The sequence below is a fragment of the Bos indicus genome, chromosome 29, assembly GCF_029378745.1.
Source record: "Bos indicus isolate NIAB-ARS_2022 breed Sahiwal x Tharparkar chromosome 29, NIAB-ARS_B.indTharparkar_mat_pri_1.0, whole genome shotgun sequence".
Lineage (NCBI taxonomy): Eukaryota > Metazoa > Chordata > Mammalia > Artiodactyla > Bovidae > Bos > Bos indicus.
In genome coordinates, this window is record NC_091788.1 from 6,215,929 (window position 1) to 6,233,289 (window position 17,361).

The window sequence follows — 17,361 nt, forward strand, 5'->3', positions numbered from 1 at the left end:
ACTTGAACTAAATTTTGTATGTGAATCTCAACACCCTAAACTAAGGATAGTAGTGTCTTTGGAGAGTTATTTCAGAATGGTTTCAGTAGAAATTTTTTCTTCGTAAATTCTGCATCTTAACATTAGGAAGCCAATACGTGATTTACTGTATTATTTGAGAAAGGAACAGTTAATAAAATTTTAAATACAAAACAAAGTGAGATAAGCTGTGTTCCAATCACAGATTAATGGGGGTATTATTTGCTTTTGATCCTAAAAAGGATGGGGAAACAACAAAACAGCATTAAGTCAGAGAATGATATGATTAGCAAAATCCACAGATTAAAAAAATGCATTAAAATCTTAAAAAAACATCAATAAAATGTTATTCTACTTTTGAAGAAGATATGTTTGGAAAACTCATTCTGTGTGACAAGGTATTTCATCTTCATATGTGTTTAAACGAGGATGATAATAATCCAAGTTAACATTTCTGAACATTAACCCTGTGCAAGGGACAACTCTGGGAATTTTGTAATTATTAACTTCTACCCTTACAACAACCTTTGAGATATGTGATCTTAATAAACCTATTGAGAGCTGATAAAACTGAGACACAGAGAGCAACGACCTGAGGTCACATAATTAAGAAGTAGAAGGGCCAGATAAAAGCCCAACCCCTGAGCCACTAACTAAGGAAAGTCAGAGGAAGGAGAGGAAGATAACCAAAATGCACTAACTAACTTAGGAGACAATGCAGCTCAGATACATGGACAAAGAAGAAAATGTAAATGCCAATGTGCCTCCATCATATGCAATGTCCCAGCTGTTTTTGACATGGCAGACTTACTAATAAACTAAAGAAAATATTCTATAGTCCACCCTTCATTCATTTGTTGCACCCATGCAAATAACATTTATTTAATGAGACATTAAGAATCCAGGGATGAAGAAGTATGATCCCACCTGTTCCTGGTGGAAGAATATAGTCTAGAAAGGGAGGCAGTTTGTAAAACAAATAATTACTTAATAATGGCAGTGATGAGTATTACAAAGATACCGTTTCCTGGAAAAAAATGGCATTCCAAGGAGACTCTAAGAATTAAACAGATGGTGTGTTGAACAGTAATCTGAGTATAGAGGACAGCAGTCACAGTGGCTGACAAGTCACATGTAGTCAAGGAACAGAAAGATGGGTAGGGCTAGTGTTGGAGAAGACTCTTGAGAGTCCCTTGGACTGCAAGGAGATCCAACCAGTCCATTCTGAAGGAGATCAGCCCTGGGATTTCTTTGGAAGGAATGATGCTAAAGCTGAAACTCCAGTACTTTGGCCACCTCATGCAAAGAGTGGACTCATTGGAAAAGACTCTGATGCTGGGAGGGATTGGGGGCAGCAGGAGAAGGGGACGACAGAGGATGAGATGACTGGATGGCATCACTGACTCGATGGACATGAGTTTCAGTGAACTCCGGGAGTTGGTGATGGACAGGGAGGCCTGGCGTGCTGCGATTCATGGGGTCGCAAAGAGTCGGACACGACTGAGCGACTGATCTGATCTGATTTGATGGTGTAGTGTGATTCATACCAGCTTCCCTGGTAGCTCAGTCGCTAAAGAATCTGACTGCAGTGCAGGAGTCCTGGGTTTGATCCCTGGGTTGGGAAGATCCCCTGATGAAGGAAATAGCAAACTACTCCAGTATTCTTGCCTGGAAAAACCCATGGACAGAGGAGCCTGGCAGGCTACAGTCCATGGGGTCACAAGAGTTGGACACAATTTAGCAACTAAACCATCACCATGGTGCAGTCAGTGACAATGGACTATTTGGGTTTCTTGGAAGTTGACCTGAGGTTGTCTCTTCATTTGAATCTCTGTTTATCAAAACAAACCCATTCAAAAGTCCTGTCTTCAATGCTTATCTCATTTCTCAAGCCTTTCCTGAAGTTGCTATCATTCTGTCCTCTGAATTCCAAGATCAGTACAATAATATCTTTCTGAGAGTACCTGCATATATCAGAATCCTAGACTGATTTATTTTATCATCTATACTAAATCTTGGGCTTCCCTGGTGACTCAGATGGTAAAGAATCCACCTGCAATGCAGGAGACTTAGGTTCGATCCCTGGGTTGGGAAGATCCCCTGCATGAAGGCATGACAAACCACTCTAGTATTCTTACCTGGAGAATTTCCATGGACAAAGGAGCCTGGCAGGCTGCAGTCCATGGAGTCACAAAGAGTCTGACATGACTCAACGACTAAGCACAGCACAGCACATACTAAATCTTAAACTCTCGAGTATTAGATTGTTCTTTATCAACCCCTAATTCTTTTGAAATCTTGGAAAGTTCATTGCATAGAGAGGTGCTTAGTAAGTATTTGAATTGAAGAAAAAAAATTTAGAAGAAAAAAATCTTGGTGAAAGATGAAATCTTAGAAGCCAGTATCTGTCCTCAAAATTTGTATGCATGATATGATAATGACAAGAGTTAAACATAAATCATAGCTTTTTGATACCCCACTCTAAAATTACAGGAATCTCTAGTTCCATAACTGATTTATTCATTTAACAATCACTGAATTCCTACCATAGATATGGTATCTGCCAGATGAAACAAGCAAATCAAAGGGTACTGTTTTAATAGAGTCCAAATTAGCGTCCTAGAGCTCACAGCTGCCGTGAGCACAACAAACCAGCAGGAGATTCCCTCACCACCTGTCCCCGGATTTCTATTCCTTGTCAGTGCATGATTTATGAACTAAACTGCTGCTACTACCAGGATCATATGTATTTTCCTATGAAACTGATGATATTCACCTTCTATAGAAGAATCAGCATTGATATAGGCCACACCACGCTCCTGAAGGAGTCTGGAATTTTCCTATAATAAATAAATAAAGTTAAATAAATTAATAAATAAACATATAGTCATAACTCCCTTCTTAAAAAAAATGCACATATACATTCACTGTATGGTGTGTGAATGAAGTTGGCCCAAGTTCACACCAAATTTGACATATAAGACCTTCCAGATTTTCAGTGTTTGAAAGAATTTGGCAAGAAATAACAAGCAAAACATTTTTAAGACTAAAATTTGAGATGAAACTGTCCACATTCTTAATATGGTGAGCGGAAAAGTTGATTTCTTAATCACACATAATCCTAGAAGCTAAGTTCTTCTGTGTTACGGTACCACCTACTGGTCAAAACTTTAAAATTTTGTTTTCAATTTTAAAACACTGCCAAAGAGTAGCAAGATTTTTATTGATAGAAGTGGATTCTGAACCTTGAAAACAAGCAATTTTCTGTGTCCTGACTATAAAAAATAAAGTGAAAAAACATGAAACTAAGTGAAAAAAATAATATGAAAGAGGAAAATCAAGATATTTTGGCTCTTCTTGACACCATCATAAAACTTCATTTACAGGAACACCATTATTTTCTTGGTAAACTTCAAAGAAAATAAAAGTACACATGGCTTCTCATAATTTCAAGATAATAGGAGATAAGTAAATATTTATATCATGACTAGAAGTTAATGTAATTAATGTTATTTTTGCATATATTTACTTTACCAGCAATGCTGCTATTACCCACAGCCAATAATGCATGCAGGTAAAATTACTTTGCAAGAAGCCTCATAAATATTCTGTGGTGAGATTTTTCCATCTCACTCTTAGCATGATTTAAAGTAGGCCATTATGATATGAGGAAGACAGTACAAGCTGAAGGAGTATTTAAATATGAATAGCTTTAGCAGCTAACCTGAAAAAACTGAAATCTGATATCTTATTATGATGTACAGTTTCTAGTGGATTTATTTAGCTACTAGCACATTCTCAGAAAGCAAAAATTATTTCCACAATTGACATTAAGTGGCTTTAAAAGTTCAAGTACAATTTAGTTCTCATGTGACAAGATTTTTGAACATGAATACGTTGTTTCAGACTTTTGAAAAAAAGTTTGAATATTTTCTTGCTGGATTGACATTATTCTTACATTCTTATGAATTAAATATTATCTGTTTTATTATTATGAAAATGTATCTTACATTGAATTATCAACTAACCTCTGCCCACTCAGTGGAACCAAAAAGACCAAATTCTTCTGCATCCCAGCTCGCAAACAGAATTGTTCTTCGAGGCCTCCATCCTGAAATATATGTGCATAACTAAGATGGTGACTGCAGCGATGAAATTAAAAGATGCTTGCTCCTTGGAAGAAAAGTTATGACCATTCTAGACAGCATATTAAAAAGCACAGTCAATACTTTGCCAACAAAGTTCTGTCTGGTCAAAGCTATGGTTTCTCCAGTAGTCATGTATGGATGTGAGAGTTGGACCATAAAGAAAGCTGAGTGATGAAGAATTGATGCTTTTGAACTATGGTGTTGGAGAAGACTCTTGAGAGTCTCTTGGACTACAAGGAGATCCAACCAGTTCATCCTAAAAGAAATCAGTCCTGAATATTCATTGGAAGGACTGATGCTGAAGCTGAAGCTGCAATACTTTGGCCACCTGATGCGAAGAACTGACTCACTGGAACAGACCCTGATGCTGGGAAAGATTGAAGACGGGAGAAGGGTACAACAGAGGATGAGATGGTTGGATGGCATCACCGACTCAATGGGCATGAGTTTGAGTAAACTCCAGGAGTTGGTGATGGACAGGGAAGCCTGGCGTGCTACAGTCCATGGGGTTGCAAAGAGTTGGACACAATTGAGCAACTGAACTGAACTGATAAAAGCTGGGAAAATGAACAATATAGTCAAGACATCAGCATGCCCAACAGCATGACAACAGCAAAAATTCATTGGTTGCTTAGGAAGGGTGAATTATGGTGATAATCTTAATTTCCTTCTCAATGACTTTAAACCTGATCTGTCAATACAAATTAGAGTATTTGTATTGAAAAAGGGGGGGAATGGTAAAAATTCTGTGAGATCCAGGGAACTCAAACAGGGGCTGTGTGACAACCTAGAGGGATGGGATAGGATGGGAGGTGGGTGGGAGGCTTAAGAGGGAAGGGACATATGTATACAAATGGCTGATTCATGTTGATGTATGGCAGAAACCAAAGCAATATTGTGATTATCCTTCAATTAAAAATAAATAAATTCAAATAAATAATTTTTTAAATATTCTATGAGTTCATAAAACATTCTAATAGGTTTACGATGACTAGCTAAGAATAGGAAGCCATCTGTGGTCTGCAGCTGCCTGGAGTGAAAGAAAGTGTTAGATGTAGACTGTGGTCTTATAGCCAATAGAACTGAGAGAAAATCCTTTACGACTCTTCCGAGCCGCACTGGCATCACACAAACAATTGTTCAGTGTCAGTTGGCTGTGTGACTTCACTCCATTCTCTGCCAGAATTAGTCAACAGAAGCTCCGTTTGCAACAACAGTGTCTGCTGCTGCTGAAAAGTACACCATTCAGTAGGAAGGTCATACGGCTTGGAGTTAAAAACACTGACCTTGGAGTTTAAAAGATCTTAATTCAAGCCCTGGTTCTTTCACTTACTAGCAGTATGACCAAGGGAATGTTACTCAAACTTGCTAAATCCCTGATTCATCATCTGTATACCAGGAAGAGCAGAGCAAAGATAAAGATACTCTTTGACTGTTGGGAGGATTAAATGGCATAATAGTTATAAAGACAGCATTAAACAAGTGCTCTAAACACTGCAAGTTGTCATTGTTTCAGTACATGTTTCATTTGTGCTTCTTAAGACTGAATATCCCTCTGGCTATTGAGTCAAGTGCTTCATGTTTGTTAAGAGTATTAATAGTTATTATTCACATCCCCTAATAATTATTATTCCTCATCACTGCAGTCTGTAGGCATACTCTGAAACTGTCATAGTCATGTTTTATATTTACCACAGGGATCCTTCTTGCAAAATAATGAAACATTTCGTAATAATATTAAAAACAACCTAATTCACAAACTATGTAAATTCTAGTTTCCATAATTCTGTTTTCTTAAAGAATAAGAAAACTGTGTGGTAAAAAGAATAGAGCACCCTTATATTTGATTTCAAAGAGAGATGTCATGGTTTTTTGGACTGGGAGCCAGAAATCTGAATTTCAATCCCAGACTCTGTCACACACCCGCTACACAACCTTGGGTGAATTACTAAATCCTAAACACTTCAGCAGAAAGTGAAGAGGAACTAAAAAGCCCCTTGTTGAAAGTGAAAGAGGGGAGTGAAAAAGTTGGCTTAAAGTTCAACATTCAGAAAACTAAGATCATGGCACCTGGTCCTATCACTTCATGGCATGGGGAAAGAGGGGAAACAGTGTCAGAGTTTATTTTGGGGGGGTTCCAAAATCACTGCAGATGGTGACTGAAGCCATAAAATTAAAAGATGCTTACTCCTTAGAAGGAAAGTTATGTCCAACCTAGATAGCATATTCAGAGACATTACTTTGCCAACAAAGGTCCGTCTAATCAAGGCTATGGTTTTTCCAGTGGTCATGTATGGATGTAAGAGTTGGATTGTGAAGACAGCTGAGTGCCAGAGAATTGATGCTTTTGAACTGTGGTGTTGGAGAAGACTCTTGAGAGTCCCCTGGACTGCAAGGAGATCCAACCAGTCCATCCTAAAGGAGACCAGTCCTGGGTGTTCTTTGGAAGGACTGATGCTGAAGCTGAAACTCCAATACTTTGGCCACCTCATGGGAAGAGCTGACTCACTGGAAAAGACCCTGATGCTGGGAGGAATTGGGGGCAGGAGGAGAAGGGGATGACAGAGGATGAGATGGCTGGATGGCATCTCACCAACTCGATGGACATGAGTCTGGGTAAACTCTGTGAGTTGGTGATGGACAGGGAGGCCTGGCGTGCTGCAATTCATGGGGTCGCAAAGAGTTGGACACGACTGAGTGACTGAACCAAACTGAACTGAACCGAACTGAACTGAACTGAAACACTTCAGTTAATTTATTTTTGCTTTGTGGGATATTTCCAACCAAGGATTGAATCTGTGCCCCCTGCAGGAGAAGCATGGAGTCTTAATCGCTAGACCACCAGGGAAGTCTATCAGTTAATATATTTGTAAATCAAAATGAGAAATAACTAGGTAAACATCTCCCTGGTGCTATGTGTTCAAAACAGATAGCACACATAATAACATTGTTTCTCTGAGAAAGTAGGTACCAGGCAAACATCACATATTTTTACTAAACATAACATATTTTTACTATTTTCACTGTTGCTAAGAGAAAAGAAGAGTTATGGATCACATTTCCAGCCCACAGACACCTTGTCTGCAGGAGCAGTAAACAAAGTAGATCTTCTGTTCTCAGTGTGCAATGTTCATTTTAAAAAAACAACCATTTGAACTGAATTTTATTTTGGTTTCATAAAAAGTTTCTAAAATGACTGAAGTAATGGTCAGTCTAATAGTATAGTATAATCTGAAAGTCCGCAAAAGAAACCAAAGCTGGAGTGTGAAAATGCAGATATGAAACTTTTGACAGCATCCTATTAAGCAAGAAGACCAGCATTTTTCTGAATAAGCTTTCATCTCTGCAGTCACTTAGTGCCCTTGACCTGAGGCCTTAGGCTGGAAGAGACCAAGGAACTCCTGTTCACACTTCTCAGACCAGGACACAGTGGCTTATAATCTAATTCTGGTGGCTATTCTCCAGCGAAGAAACCCATTTCCATCTTCTTTGTTGCCAAAAGAAACCATGAACAGTATAATTCCTTTCAGATTATAATTTAATATCTAAACATAAGTAATATGAATATTATATATAAAGGAATTATTACAAATAAATATATAAAAGAATAATATTATTAACCAATATAAGGTGGCACAGTTGGTAAAGAATCTACCTCTAATGCAGGAGATGCAGGTTCGATCCCTGAGTTGGAAAGATCCCCTGGAGGAGGATATGGCAACCCACTCCAGTATTCTTGCTTGGAGAATCCCATGGACAGAGGAGCCTGGTGGGCTACAGTCCATGGGGTTGCAAAGAGTCAGACACAACTGAGTGACTGAACACAAGTAATATAGCTGCTAACTACTGAAAGCTACTCTGCTCCTAACCGCTATTAGATATTGTATGCTACTACTATGATTTAATTTGCATGCAGCCTCTCCTATTTCACACAAACCACTGAGGTGGTAATTTTACACTCACTTTACCGAAGACCAAACTGAGATTCAGAAAAAATGGTCTTTTTACTTTTTGCTTACATTACCTTCTTTTTTCAGCTTTCCAAAACTCCTGACAATTTCATGAACGACAGCTGCTCCACTCTGAGGGTCAATGCCACCAAATACCCAGGAGTCACGGTGGCCTCCAAGAATGACATATCTGTCTAGAAAGCATCATTGCAAAATTACTTGCCATTCCAGGTCAAGAACAGAGCAAACAGCAAATGACTCAATAGCATCTAAACACAAGGCCTAAGGACTCAAGATAGCAACATTCCTAAAGACTTACATAAATATATCACTATTCTGAATGTGATGTATGAAGAAAATATACATGTGATAAGCAAATGTAAATACTTCAATGAATTATAGTAATTATAACTATATAAGTAATGATAAGTGAATATAAAAGTATCCTTTTCCACCTCTTTAATTCTCTGTTGCTCCTCTTTTACCAATTTACACTGCTTCCAGTATTTTCAGAGTAAAAGAATAGAGTGGCCATGTAATGAGTTCTCTACATTCTACTCTTTCTACTTAGTTTTTAAGGTACAGCTCACAGATTCTACCTCTCTATAATCTGCTCCCATTTCTACAGGGAGAGGGAATCACACCACGACCCTGCTTTCAAGGCAGTCTTTTCATGTTGATAAAGCATTTACCACACTTCAATGTAGGGGGCTCCTTGTCCCTGGTCTGGGTCTTTTATAAATATCCCTCCATCCCCAAAGCCTAGCACAGAGCTGGCACAAAACATGTACTCAGTGAGGTTCAATAAATAGTTGTTTATCACTTAGTGCTCACTGGAAGGCATATCAATATTCTTTATCCCTGAAAGAAAATACTGGCTGCTTGTATGAAAGGTATGCAGTTTAATTCTATTTTCGTTATAAATTTATAGGTCCTAAGGAATCAAAACATAATAAAGTAAGATTATTTTCAAATGTATCACTGAGCAGCTTATCTGAAATCATATGAAAATCACATGTCTATGTATTTTACCAATTTCAGTGTAAAAAAATAAATAAATCCATGTACAGGATTCATTAACTTGAAGTTATCTTAACTTCGTAAGAGTGTTATTTATCATTATTATGAAGATATTTCTCCATGCAAAATATGCAGTAAAGAAAACTGGAGTTCTTTAAAAAGAAAAAATGTTCAGATTAAACACCTAGAAACGATCTCTCCCTGCTCCTCCTCCCTTGTTCCTTTAATTGAAGCATGCGTAGTTTTTCACCAAGCTTGCTCATCTGACCAGTCCAGTCCCAACCTTTATTCACAACATGCATCACAATGCAAAATTACCTCCTATGGATCTGTTTTGTGTTTACACGAGTTCCATTAGGACTAAGAGTTGCCTTGCTTTGTTCACTCTACATTCCCAGAGCTCAGAGCAGTATCTGGCACCAAAGAATGGCCCAATCCATATTTGCTGAACAAATGACTAACTTACCTGGCTCCACTGCCCCTCTGAGAGTTCCAATCACGTTGTAAATTCTTTCCACTTTATTGTTGGAATGGATATGCATCTTGACTTTTCTAACGCAAAAATAGAGGACACAGGCTAACAATATTGGTTAACAGCTTGCCACCCACATTTTTTAAATCTTTCATTTTTTGAATATTTCTAAATTCACATAAGTGATAATTGTCCAATTGTGATACCCTTTCCAACCTGTTGTTATATCTCCTGCTGATAGTAGATTGTACTTTTGAGTCATCCTCTAAAATTTTCCAAAAAAACCTTTTTTTGAAAAAAGGTTTCCTCCCCCTAAAGAGGGTTACAATAAAAACAATCTCTTAACTGTGCAGAAAAGTTTCCAATAAATCCAGGTCCAACATTGTAGGGCACTTGAAGACCTCCTTTCCAGCTGTCATCTGGGGGTGCTAATCCACCCATTCTTCTGTTGAACATAAAAAAATATTATTAGCTGATAGTTAATTCTGAGGTTATAAGTTAAAATGTCAAAGAACTTGCTTTCTGTTTTTGTTTGTTTGGCCACACTGTGCATCATGTGGAATCTTTATCTCTGACCAGGAATCAAACCTGCGCCCCTGGCACTGGAAGGCAAAGTTTTAACCACTGGACTGCCAGGGAAGTCCCTGAACTTGCTTTCTTGAATGCCTGCTTATAATAGCTTCTAGTACAATTTGCATAGGATATACCATTTAACACTTACACCATGGTGACTACAGATGTGAAATTAAAAGATGCCTGCTCCTTGGGAAAAAGGCTATGACAAAACTAGACAGCATCTTAAAAAGCAGAGACATTACTTTGCCAACAAAGGTCCGTATAGTCAAAGCTACAGTTTTTCCAGTAGTCATGTATGGATGTGAGAGTTGGACCATAAAGAAGGCTAAGTGGCAAAGAATTAATGCTTTTAAACTGTGGTACTGGAGAAGACTCTTGAAAGTCCCTTGGACAGCAAGGAGATCAAGCCAGTTAATCCTAAAGGAAATCAACTCTGAATATTCATTGGAAGGTGAAGCTGAAGCTCCAGTACTTTGGCTACCTGATGGGAAGAGCCAACTTATTGGAAAAGTCCCTGATGCTGGGAAAAACTGAGGGCCAGAGAGAAGAGGGCAACAGAGGATGAGATGGTTGGATGGCATCATCAACTCAATGGACATGCATTTGAGCTAACTCTAGGAGATAGGTAAGGACAGGGAAGCCTGGTGTACTGCAGTCCACGGGGTTGCAAAGAGTCAGACATGACTGAGCAATTGAACAACAACACCAAAGTTGACTTTTATATCAGACATGAATTTGGATCCCAGATCTATCACATATTCTTGAACTTTGATTTATTTGTAAAATAAGTTATTACAATATTAACTCATGTGGTTGTTTTATAAGTAAATTGATAAAAAATATGTAAAGCATTTAGCACAGTGTAAGTGCTAGAACCTAATTAGTACTTTATGTATGTTAATGCTACTGTCATTGTCTTTATTACGATTGTTGCTGCTGTCATAATCCTGGTAGTTACTCAGGGAGGCAAAGAGAAGCCATATAATCACATTCACTTTAGTATAAAAGAGTAAAAAAGAATATGAACATCCCACCCAGGTAAATTAAAATTTTACTATAACTCAAATTTCATCAACTTTTTATAAAGTTCTCAGCATTCCTGGGCCATTATATAACTCTATGTCTCTTTTCTTCTTAAACATTTATTAAGAAACTTTCATTTTATGATATATCTAATTTATATAATACTGTCTTTTCTAATTAATTCATAGTATTACATTGCTAACCATTTGTGGGAATATGAGAATTGACCATCAGGGACAAATACCACATTCCTTAATCATGCAGAGGGAGTAAATTTTCACAGTGAAATTCATGAATTGTATGTTCTTACATTTTTAATAAGATTAAATTCTAATCATGTATAGTGTTTCATTATACCTTACAAAGTATAAAATAAAGTGTTAGTCGCTCAGTTGTGTCTGACTCAGATTTTTTACTGTCCACCAGGAAAGCCCTTACAAAGTATAGATATGGATGGAGAAATGGAAACTATCTTATTGCCTTTGTATATGCAGATCATTGCCTCCTTCCAAAAATTATGTTGTACTTTCCAAAATTCATTTTTAATCACTGTCTTGAATGCAAAGTATACTTCCACAGCAGTTATGATATTAATGACTGCATTTACAAAATGACTTACTAAAGCTGACTTAAACACATTTGGTAATTTTTTCATTAAGTAATTACTGTAGTAACACAGTTAGAGCACAGCCAAATTTGACTAGTTTACCCTAGTCAAACGGTAGACACTAGATTAAACAAACCTCACGTCTAATTCCATAAAATCCCTACTTTTTTCCTTCCATGCATTCTTCTTCTAACTACAATAATACAGGTTTACTTTTGTACAGCATTTAGAATTATGGACTTCCCTCATAGCTCAGTCAGTAAAGAATCCGCCTGCAATGCAGGAGACCCAGGTTTGATTCCTGGGTCAGGAAGAGCCCCTGGAGTAGGGAATGGCTACCCACTCAGTCTTCTTGACTGGAGAATCCCACAGACAAAGGAGCTTGACAGGCTACAGTCCATGGAGTCACAAAAGAGTTGGACACGACATCGCCAATAAACCACCACCATACATATTTTTGAAACTGTTTTTCCCATTCAATACTATATTATAAGCATATATCCACATCATTAAATACTCTTGTACAATATATATTTTAATAGCTTCATGTACTATCATAGCAATGTATTTAACTACTTATCAATGATTGAAGTTCTGTATTGTTTATAGTTTTCCACTATTACAAGTAATGCTATAATCACATTCATCTTTTAAATGTAATGAATATTTAGACTCTATATTTAGACAAATACATAGTCCATGGTGCCCTCAAAAATTGTGCTCTATCCTGAGCCTTAACCCACACGGCAAAGTTAAGAGTTCAAAAGAAAAACAGACCAGGGTGCTGTTCCTTAATCTGCCCTTCAATGGACCATGCATGAGTGCATGCCAAGTAGCTTTAGTTATACGCAACTCCTCATGACCCTATGGACTGCAGCCCACCAGGCTCCTCTGTCCATGGGATTCTCCAGGCAAGAATACTGAAGTGGGTTGCCATGCCCTCCTCCAAGGAGATCTTCACACCTAGGGATTGAACCCAAGTCTCTTATGCCTCCTGCCTTGGCAGGTGGGTTCTTTACCCCTAGCACCACCTGGGAAACCTCGTTAAATTGGACAAATTCCTCCAGCTGTCTGATAACAGCCTCCTCACCTACAATGAGGGCACTGCACTAGGTCATGAAAAGTTTTCTGATACATTTTAAAATAGTTACTAAGACTGCCTTGAATTCAAAGAAAAGAAATTAGCCAAATGCTTTGGTCTCTAGTGATAAATCACTAGAGAAATCAGCGATGACTTCTTGAACCCTGCTCGAGAGTAATGGAGAAGAAACAACAGGAAGACAGTAGAAAGCAGGACAGGAAAGAGGAAAGAGTTCCAACATCAGGTTAAACAATAACAAGTTTGAAGAAGCTTCAGTGATGAAAGCAGAGGAGGAAGAGGAATGAATTAAGATGATAATCAATGGAAGATGCTTTCAAAGGGTGTTATTCTAGGTCCATGAAAAAGTAGTCAATAAGAGAATTCAATAAGTAAGAGATTTATCAGGGGAAAGGCCAATGAAAGAAATAACAAGGGTGCTAGGAAAGGCCAAGAAAGCCAGGTAGAGAGTAAAAGAGAGAAGAGTGTTGGTGGCAGAATCCCAAGAGCCTTGCTCTCAGCATTTCTATCCCTCCCATCAGAGGAGTCCATGTCTCCCAGTAATGGGCCTCATTTAACATCCTTGCGGCATCTAGTTCCTGACGGGGAGCATCTAGTAGAAGCATGGCCCTGACACAAGTAGGGTGATAGATTTAGCACAATGCTTCAGCACAGTGGAGCAGACTTCCCTGGCAGTCCAGTGGTTAAGAATCCTCCTACCAATGCAGGGGATGTGGGTTTGATTTTTTAATCTGGAAAGATTCCATGTGCAGCAGAGCAACTAAGCCCACGAGCCACAACTACTGATCCTTGCTCTAGAGCCTCTGCTATTCAACAAGAGAAGTCCCACAATGAGAAGCCCATGAACCGCAAGAAGAATAGCTCCCACTTGCAGCAACTAGAGAAAGCCCATGTGCAGCAACGAAGACCCAGCGCAGCCAAAAATTAATTTAAAAAAATGCAGTGGAGAGGCGGTCCCAAGATGGTGGAATGGGGCAGGGAGACCACTTTCTCCCCCACAAATTCATCAAAAGATCATTTAAATGCTGAGCAACGTCCACAAAACAATTTCTGAACACTGGTGGAGGACACCAGGCACCCAGAAAGGCAACACATTCTCTTTGAAAGGAGGTAGGACAAAATATAAAAGACAGAAAGGCAAAAGAGTTAGGGATGGAGACCTGTCCTGGGAGGGAGTTCTGAAGGAGAAGTTTTGACAGAGTAGAAAACCCTCTCACAGGTGGGTCTGTGGGGAGTTTTGGAATCTCAGAAGGCAACGTAACTGGGAGGAAAAAAAAAAAAAACCCACAGAATACACGGCTAAGCACAACTGTCAGTAGAGAAGTAGCACAGATGCTCATGTCTGCCACAAGTGAGTGGGGGCTGGACAGGGAAGCACAGTCTGCATGCTTAGGGTAAGGACCAGGCCTGAATGCCCTGAGGACAATCTGAGGGAGCTAACATCAGATAGCAACTCAAACTGTGGAATCACCAGAAAGAAAAAAAAAAAAAATTTGAATTTTCCTGCATAAGGCTCTAATGTGCAGCCTGGCCTGCTCACAGAACAAAGGACTGAATGAATACCAAAGGAGAGCTGGCCGGCTGCACACAGGCCCCTCCCCATGCTGGAGGCAGAGAGGCAGGTGGGCGACAGCAGAGCTGGAAGGCAAGGGGCAATCTCAGCCCCAGAGATGGCATTCTCCACCAAACTGTGAGCAGGCTCCCAGTTGCTAACCACATCTTCCTGGGATCCTGGATGGTTGACATCTGCCAGGAGGGTCGCAGCCTGAGATCAGCTCTCCACAGGAGACACACGGCACACCTGAGATGGTGCTCTCACAGCACACCCAGGAAACAGAGCGGCCAAGAACAGGAAGGTGAATAAGATGCACAGCCCACCTGGGACAGTGCACTCTCGAAGCACCTGGTCACCTACGCTGCTTGAACCTGGGAAGAGCACAAAACGCAGGCCCAACTGAGTCTGTGCCCTTCAGAGTACCCAAGAACCTGAGCGGCTTAGACCTAGGAAGTGCACGATACGCAGGGCCCGCTTTGGACAGTTCCTTTGCAGAGCACCCTGAAGCCTGAACAGTGTAGACCTGGGAAGCACACACTTCCATGAGCTGGTGCAAACCCAGTGTGGTCCACACACTGCAAGCACTCCTCACACATGCCAGCAATATTTGTTTACAGTGTTCCTCCCTCCCCACAACACAACTGAACAAGTGAGCCTTGTGTCAGGGTGCAAATTAGACACTGAAGAGACTTGAAAACAGAGGAAGCAAAATAAACAAAGAGGAGGTAATTGCTCTGGAAGTGACAGGTGCAACACATTAAAACCCTGTAGCTAACATTGACTAAGCATTAGAGGGGCCTATAGACCTTGAGAAGAAGTACAAGCTGGAAAAAGGAACTATCTGCAACTGAACTCACCCCACACTGCCCACAACAGCTCCAGAGAAATTCCTAGATATATTTTTACTACCATCACTTTTTAATTTTTTAACTTTAAGTTATTTATAATTCCTTTAATTTTCATTTTTATAACCTACTATTACCTTGCAAACAGAAGAACCTACTTTTAAAGCAAATTTCGTATATATATGCTTTTTTAATTTTGTGATTGATTTTGCTTTGTGTTTTTTATATTGTATGTTTGAGAGTCTAACCTCTACTCTAGATTTTTAATCTTTGCTTTTTGGTATTTGTTATCAATTTTGTACCTTTAAGAATCTAATCTCCAGTATCGATTTTTAATTAGGGATGTTATTACTGCCTTGATTGCCCTCTCCCCTTTTGACTCTCCCCCAGGTCACCTCTATCTCCTCCCTCCCCCTTCTCTTCTCTACTTAACTCTGTGAATCTCTCTGGGTATTCCAGACTGTGGACAGCACTTACGGAACTGATTACTGGCTAGACTGCTCTCTCACCTTTTGACTTCCCCTCTTCTCCTCCTGGTCACCTCTATTTCCCTCTTCCCTCTTCTTTTCTCCATGTAACTCTGTGAACCTCTCTGGGGTGTCCTTCACTGTGGAGAATTGTTTCACCACTAACCTAGATGTTTTATCATCTGTGCTGTATGGATGGAGAAGTCTTGAGGCTACTGTAAGAGAAAGAATGAAAGTCAGAGGCAAGAGGCTTAACTCCAAAACTTGAGAACATCAGAGAACTCCTGATTCCAGGGAACATTAATAGACAAGAGCTCACCCAAAAGTCTCTATACCTACACAGAAACCAAGCTCCACCCAAATGCCAAAGTTCCGGTGCAAAACATACCACACTAATTCTCCAGCGAAGCATTAAAAGCCCTGAGCATTAAAAGACAGGCTGCCCAAAGCCATGTCAAACGCATAGACATCCTAAATCTCATTACTGTACACTTCATTGCACGTCAGACAGAAGAGATTCAGCTCCACCCACCAGAACACAGGTGCAAACTCCCCAAACCAGGAAACCCTGACAAGCCACTAGTCCAACCCACCCACAGGGAGCAGGCTCCACAATAAACAGGAACCATGAATTCCAGCCTACAGTAAGGGCACCCCAAACACAGCAATCCAAACAAAATGAAAAGGCAGAGAAATATTCAGCAGGTAAAGGAACATGATAAATGCCCACCAAACAAAAGAGGAGATAGGAAGTCTACCTGAAAAAGAATTCAGAACAGTGATAGTAAAGATGATCCAAAATCTTGAAAACAAAATGGAGTTACAGATAAATAGACTAGAGACAAGGATTGAGAAGATGCAAGAAATGTTTAACAAGGACCTAGAAGAAATAAAGAAGAGTTAATCAATAACAAATAAGGTAATAGCTGAAATCAAAAGGACTCTGGACAGAACCAGAATAACTGAGGCAGAAGATAGGATAAGTGAGGTGGAAGATAGAACAGTGGAAATAAATGAAGCAGAGAGGGAAAAAGAAAAAAAGAATTAAAATAAATGAGGACAACCTCAGAGACCTCTGGGACAATGTTAAATGTTCCAACATTCGAGTCATAGGTGTCCCAGATGGGACAAAAAGAAAGGGTATGAGAAAATACTTGAGATAATAGTTGAAAACTTCCCTAAAGTGTGGAAGGAAATAGCCGCCCAAATCCAAAAAAACCCAGAGAGTCCCAAACAGGATAAACCCAAGGTGAAACCCCCCAAGACACATAACAGTCAAACTAATGAAGATCAAACACAAAGAGCAAATATTAAAAGCAGCAAAGGAAAAGCAGTAAATAACACACAAGGGGATCCCCATAAGGATAACAGCTGATCTTTCAATAGAAACTCTTCAGCCCAGAAGGGAATGGCAGGACATATTTAAAGTGATGAAAGAGAAAAAACTACAATCTAGATTACTATACCCAGCAAGGATCTCATTCAGATATGATGGAGAAATTAAAAGCTTTACAGACAAGCAAAAGCTAAGAGAATTCGGCACCACCAAACCAGCTCTTCAACAAAGGCTAAAGGATCTTC

General features: G+C 39.4%; 1 protein-coding gene across 2 annotated transcripts in view; it reads right to left on the bottom strand.

Moving 5' to 3' along the window:
• Positions 1-17,361, bottom strand: part of FOLH1 (folate hydrolase 1) — a 72,743-nt gene that overhangs the window by 18,394 nt on the left and 36,988 nt on the right. Inside the window, exons 8-12 of one of the 2 annotated variants that reach the window (XM_019955217.2) lie at positions 9,955-10,053; positions 9,603-9,688; positions 8,191-8,310; positions 4,047-4,129; positions 2,795-2,858 (exon numbers count right to left, since the gene is read on the bottom strand). In XM_019955217.2, coding sequence (XP_019810776.2) covers positions 2,795-2,858; positions 4,047-4,129; positions 8,191-8,310; positions 9,603-9,688; positions 9,955-10,053 — 452 coding nt within the window. The remainder of the gene's footprint in view (positions 1-2,794; positions 2,859-4,046; positions 4,130-8,190; positions 8,311-9,602; positions 9,689-9,954; positions 10,054-17,361) is intronic. The other variant, XM_070783132.1, reaches the window with a different exon arrangement.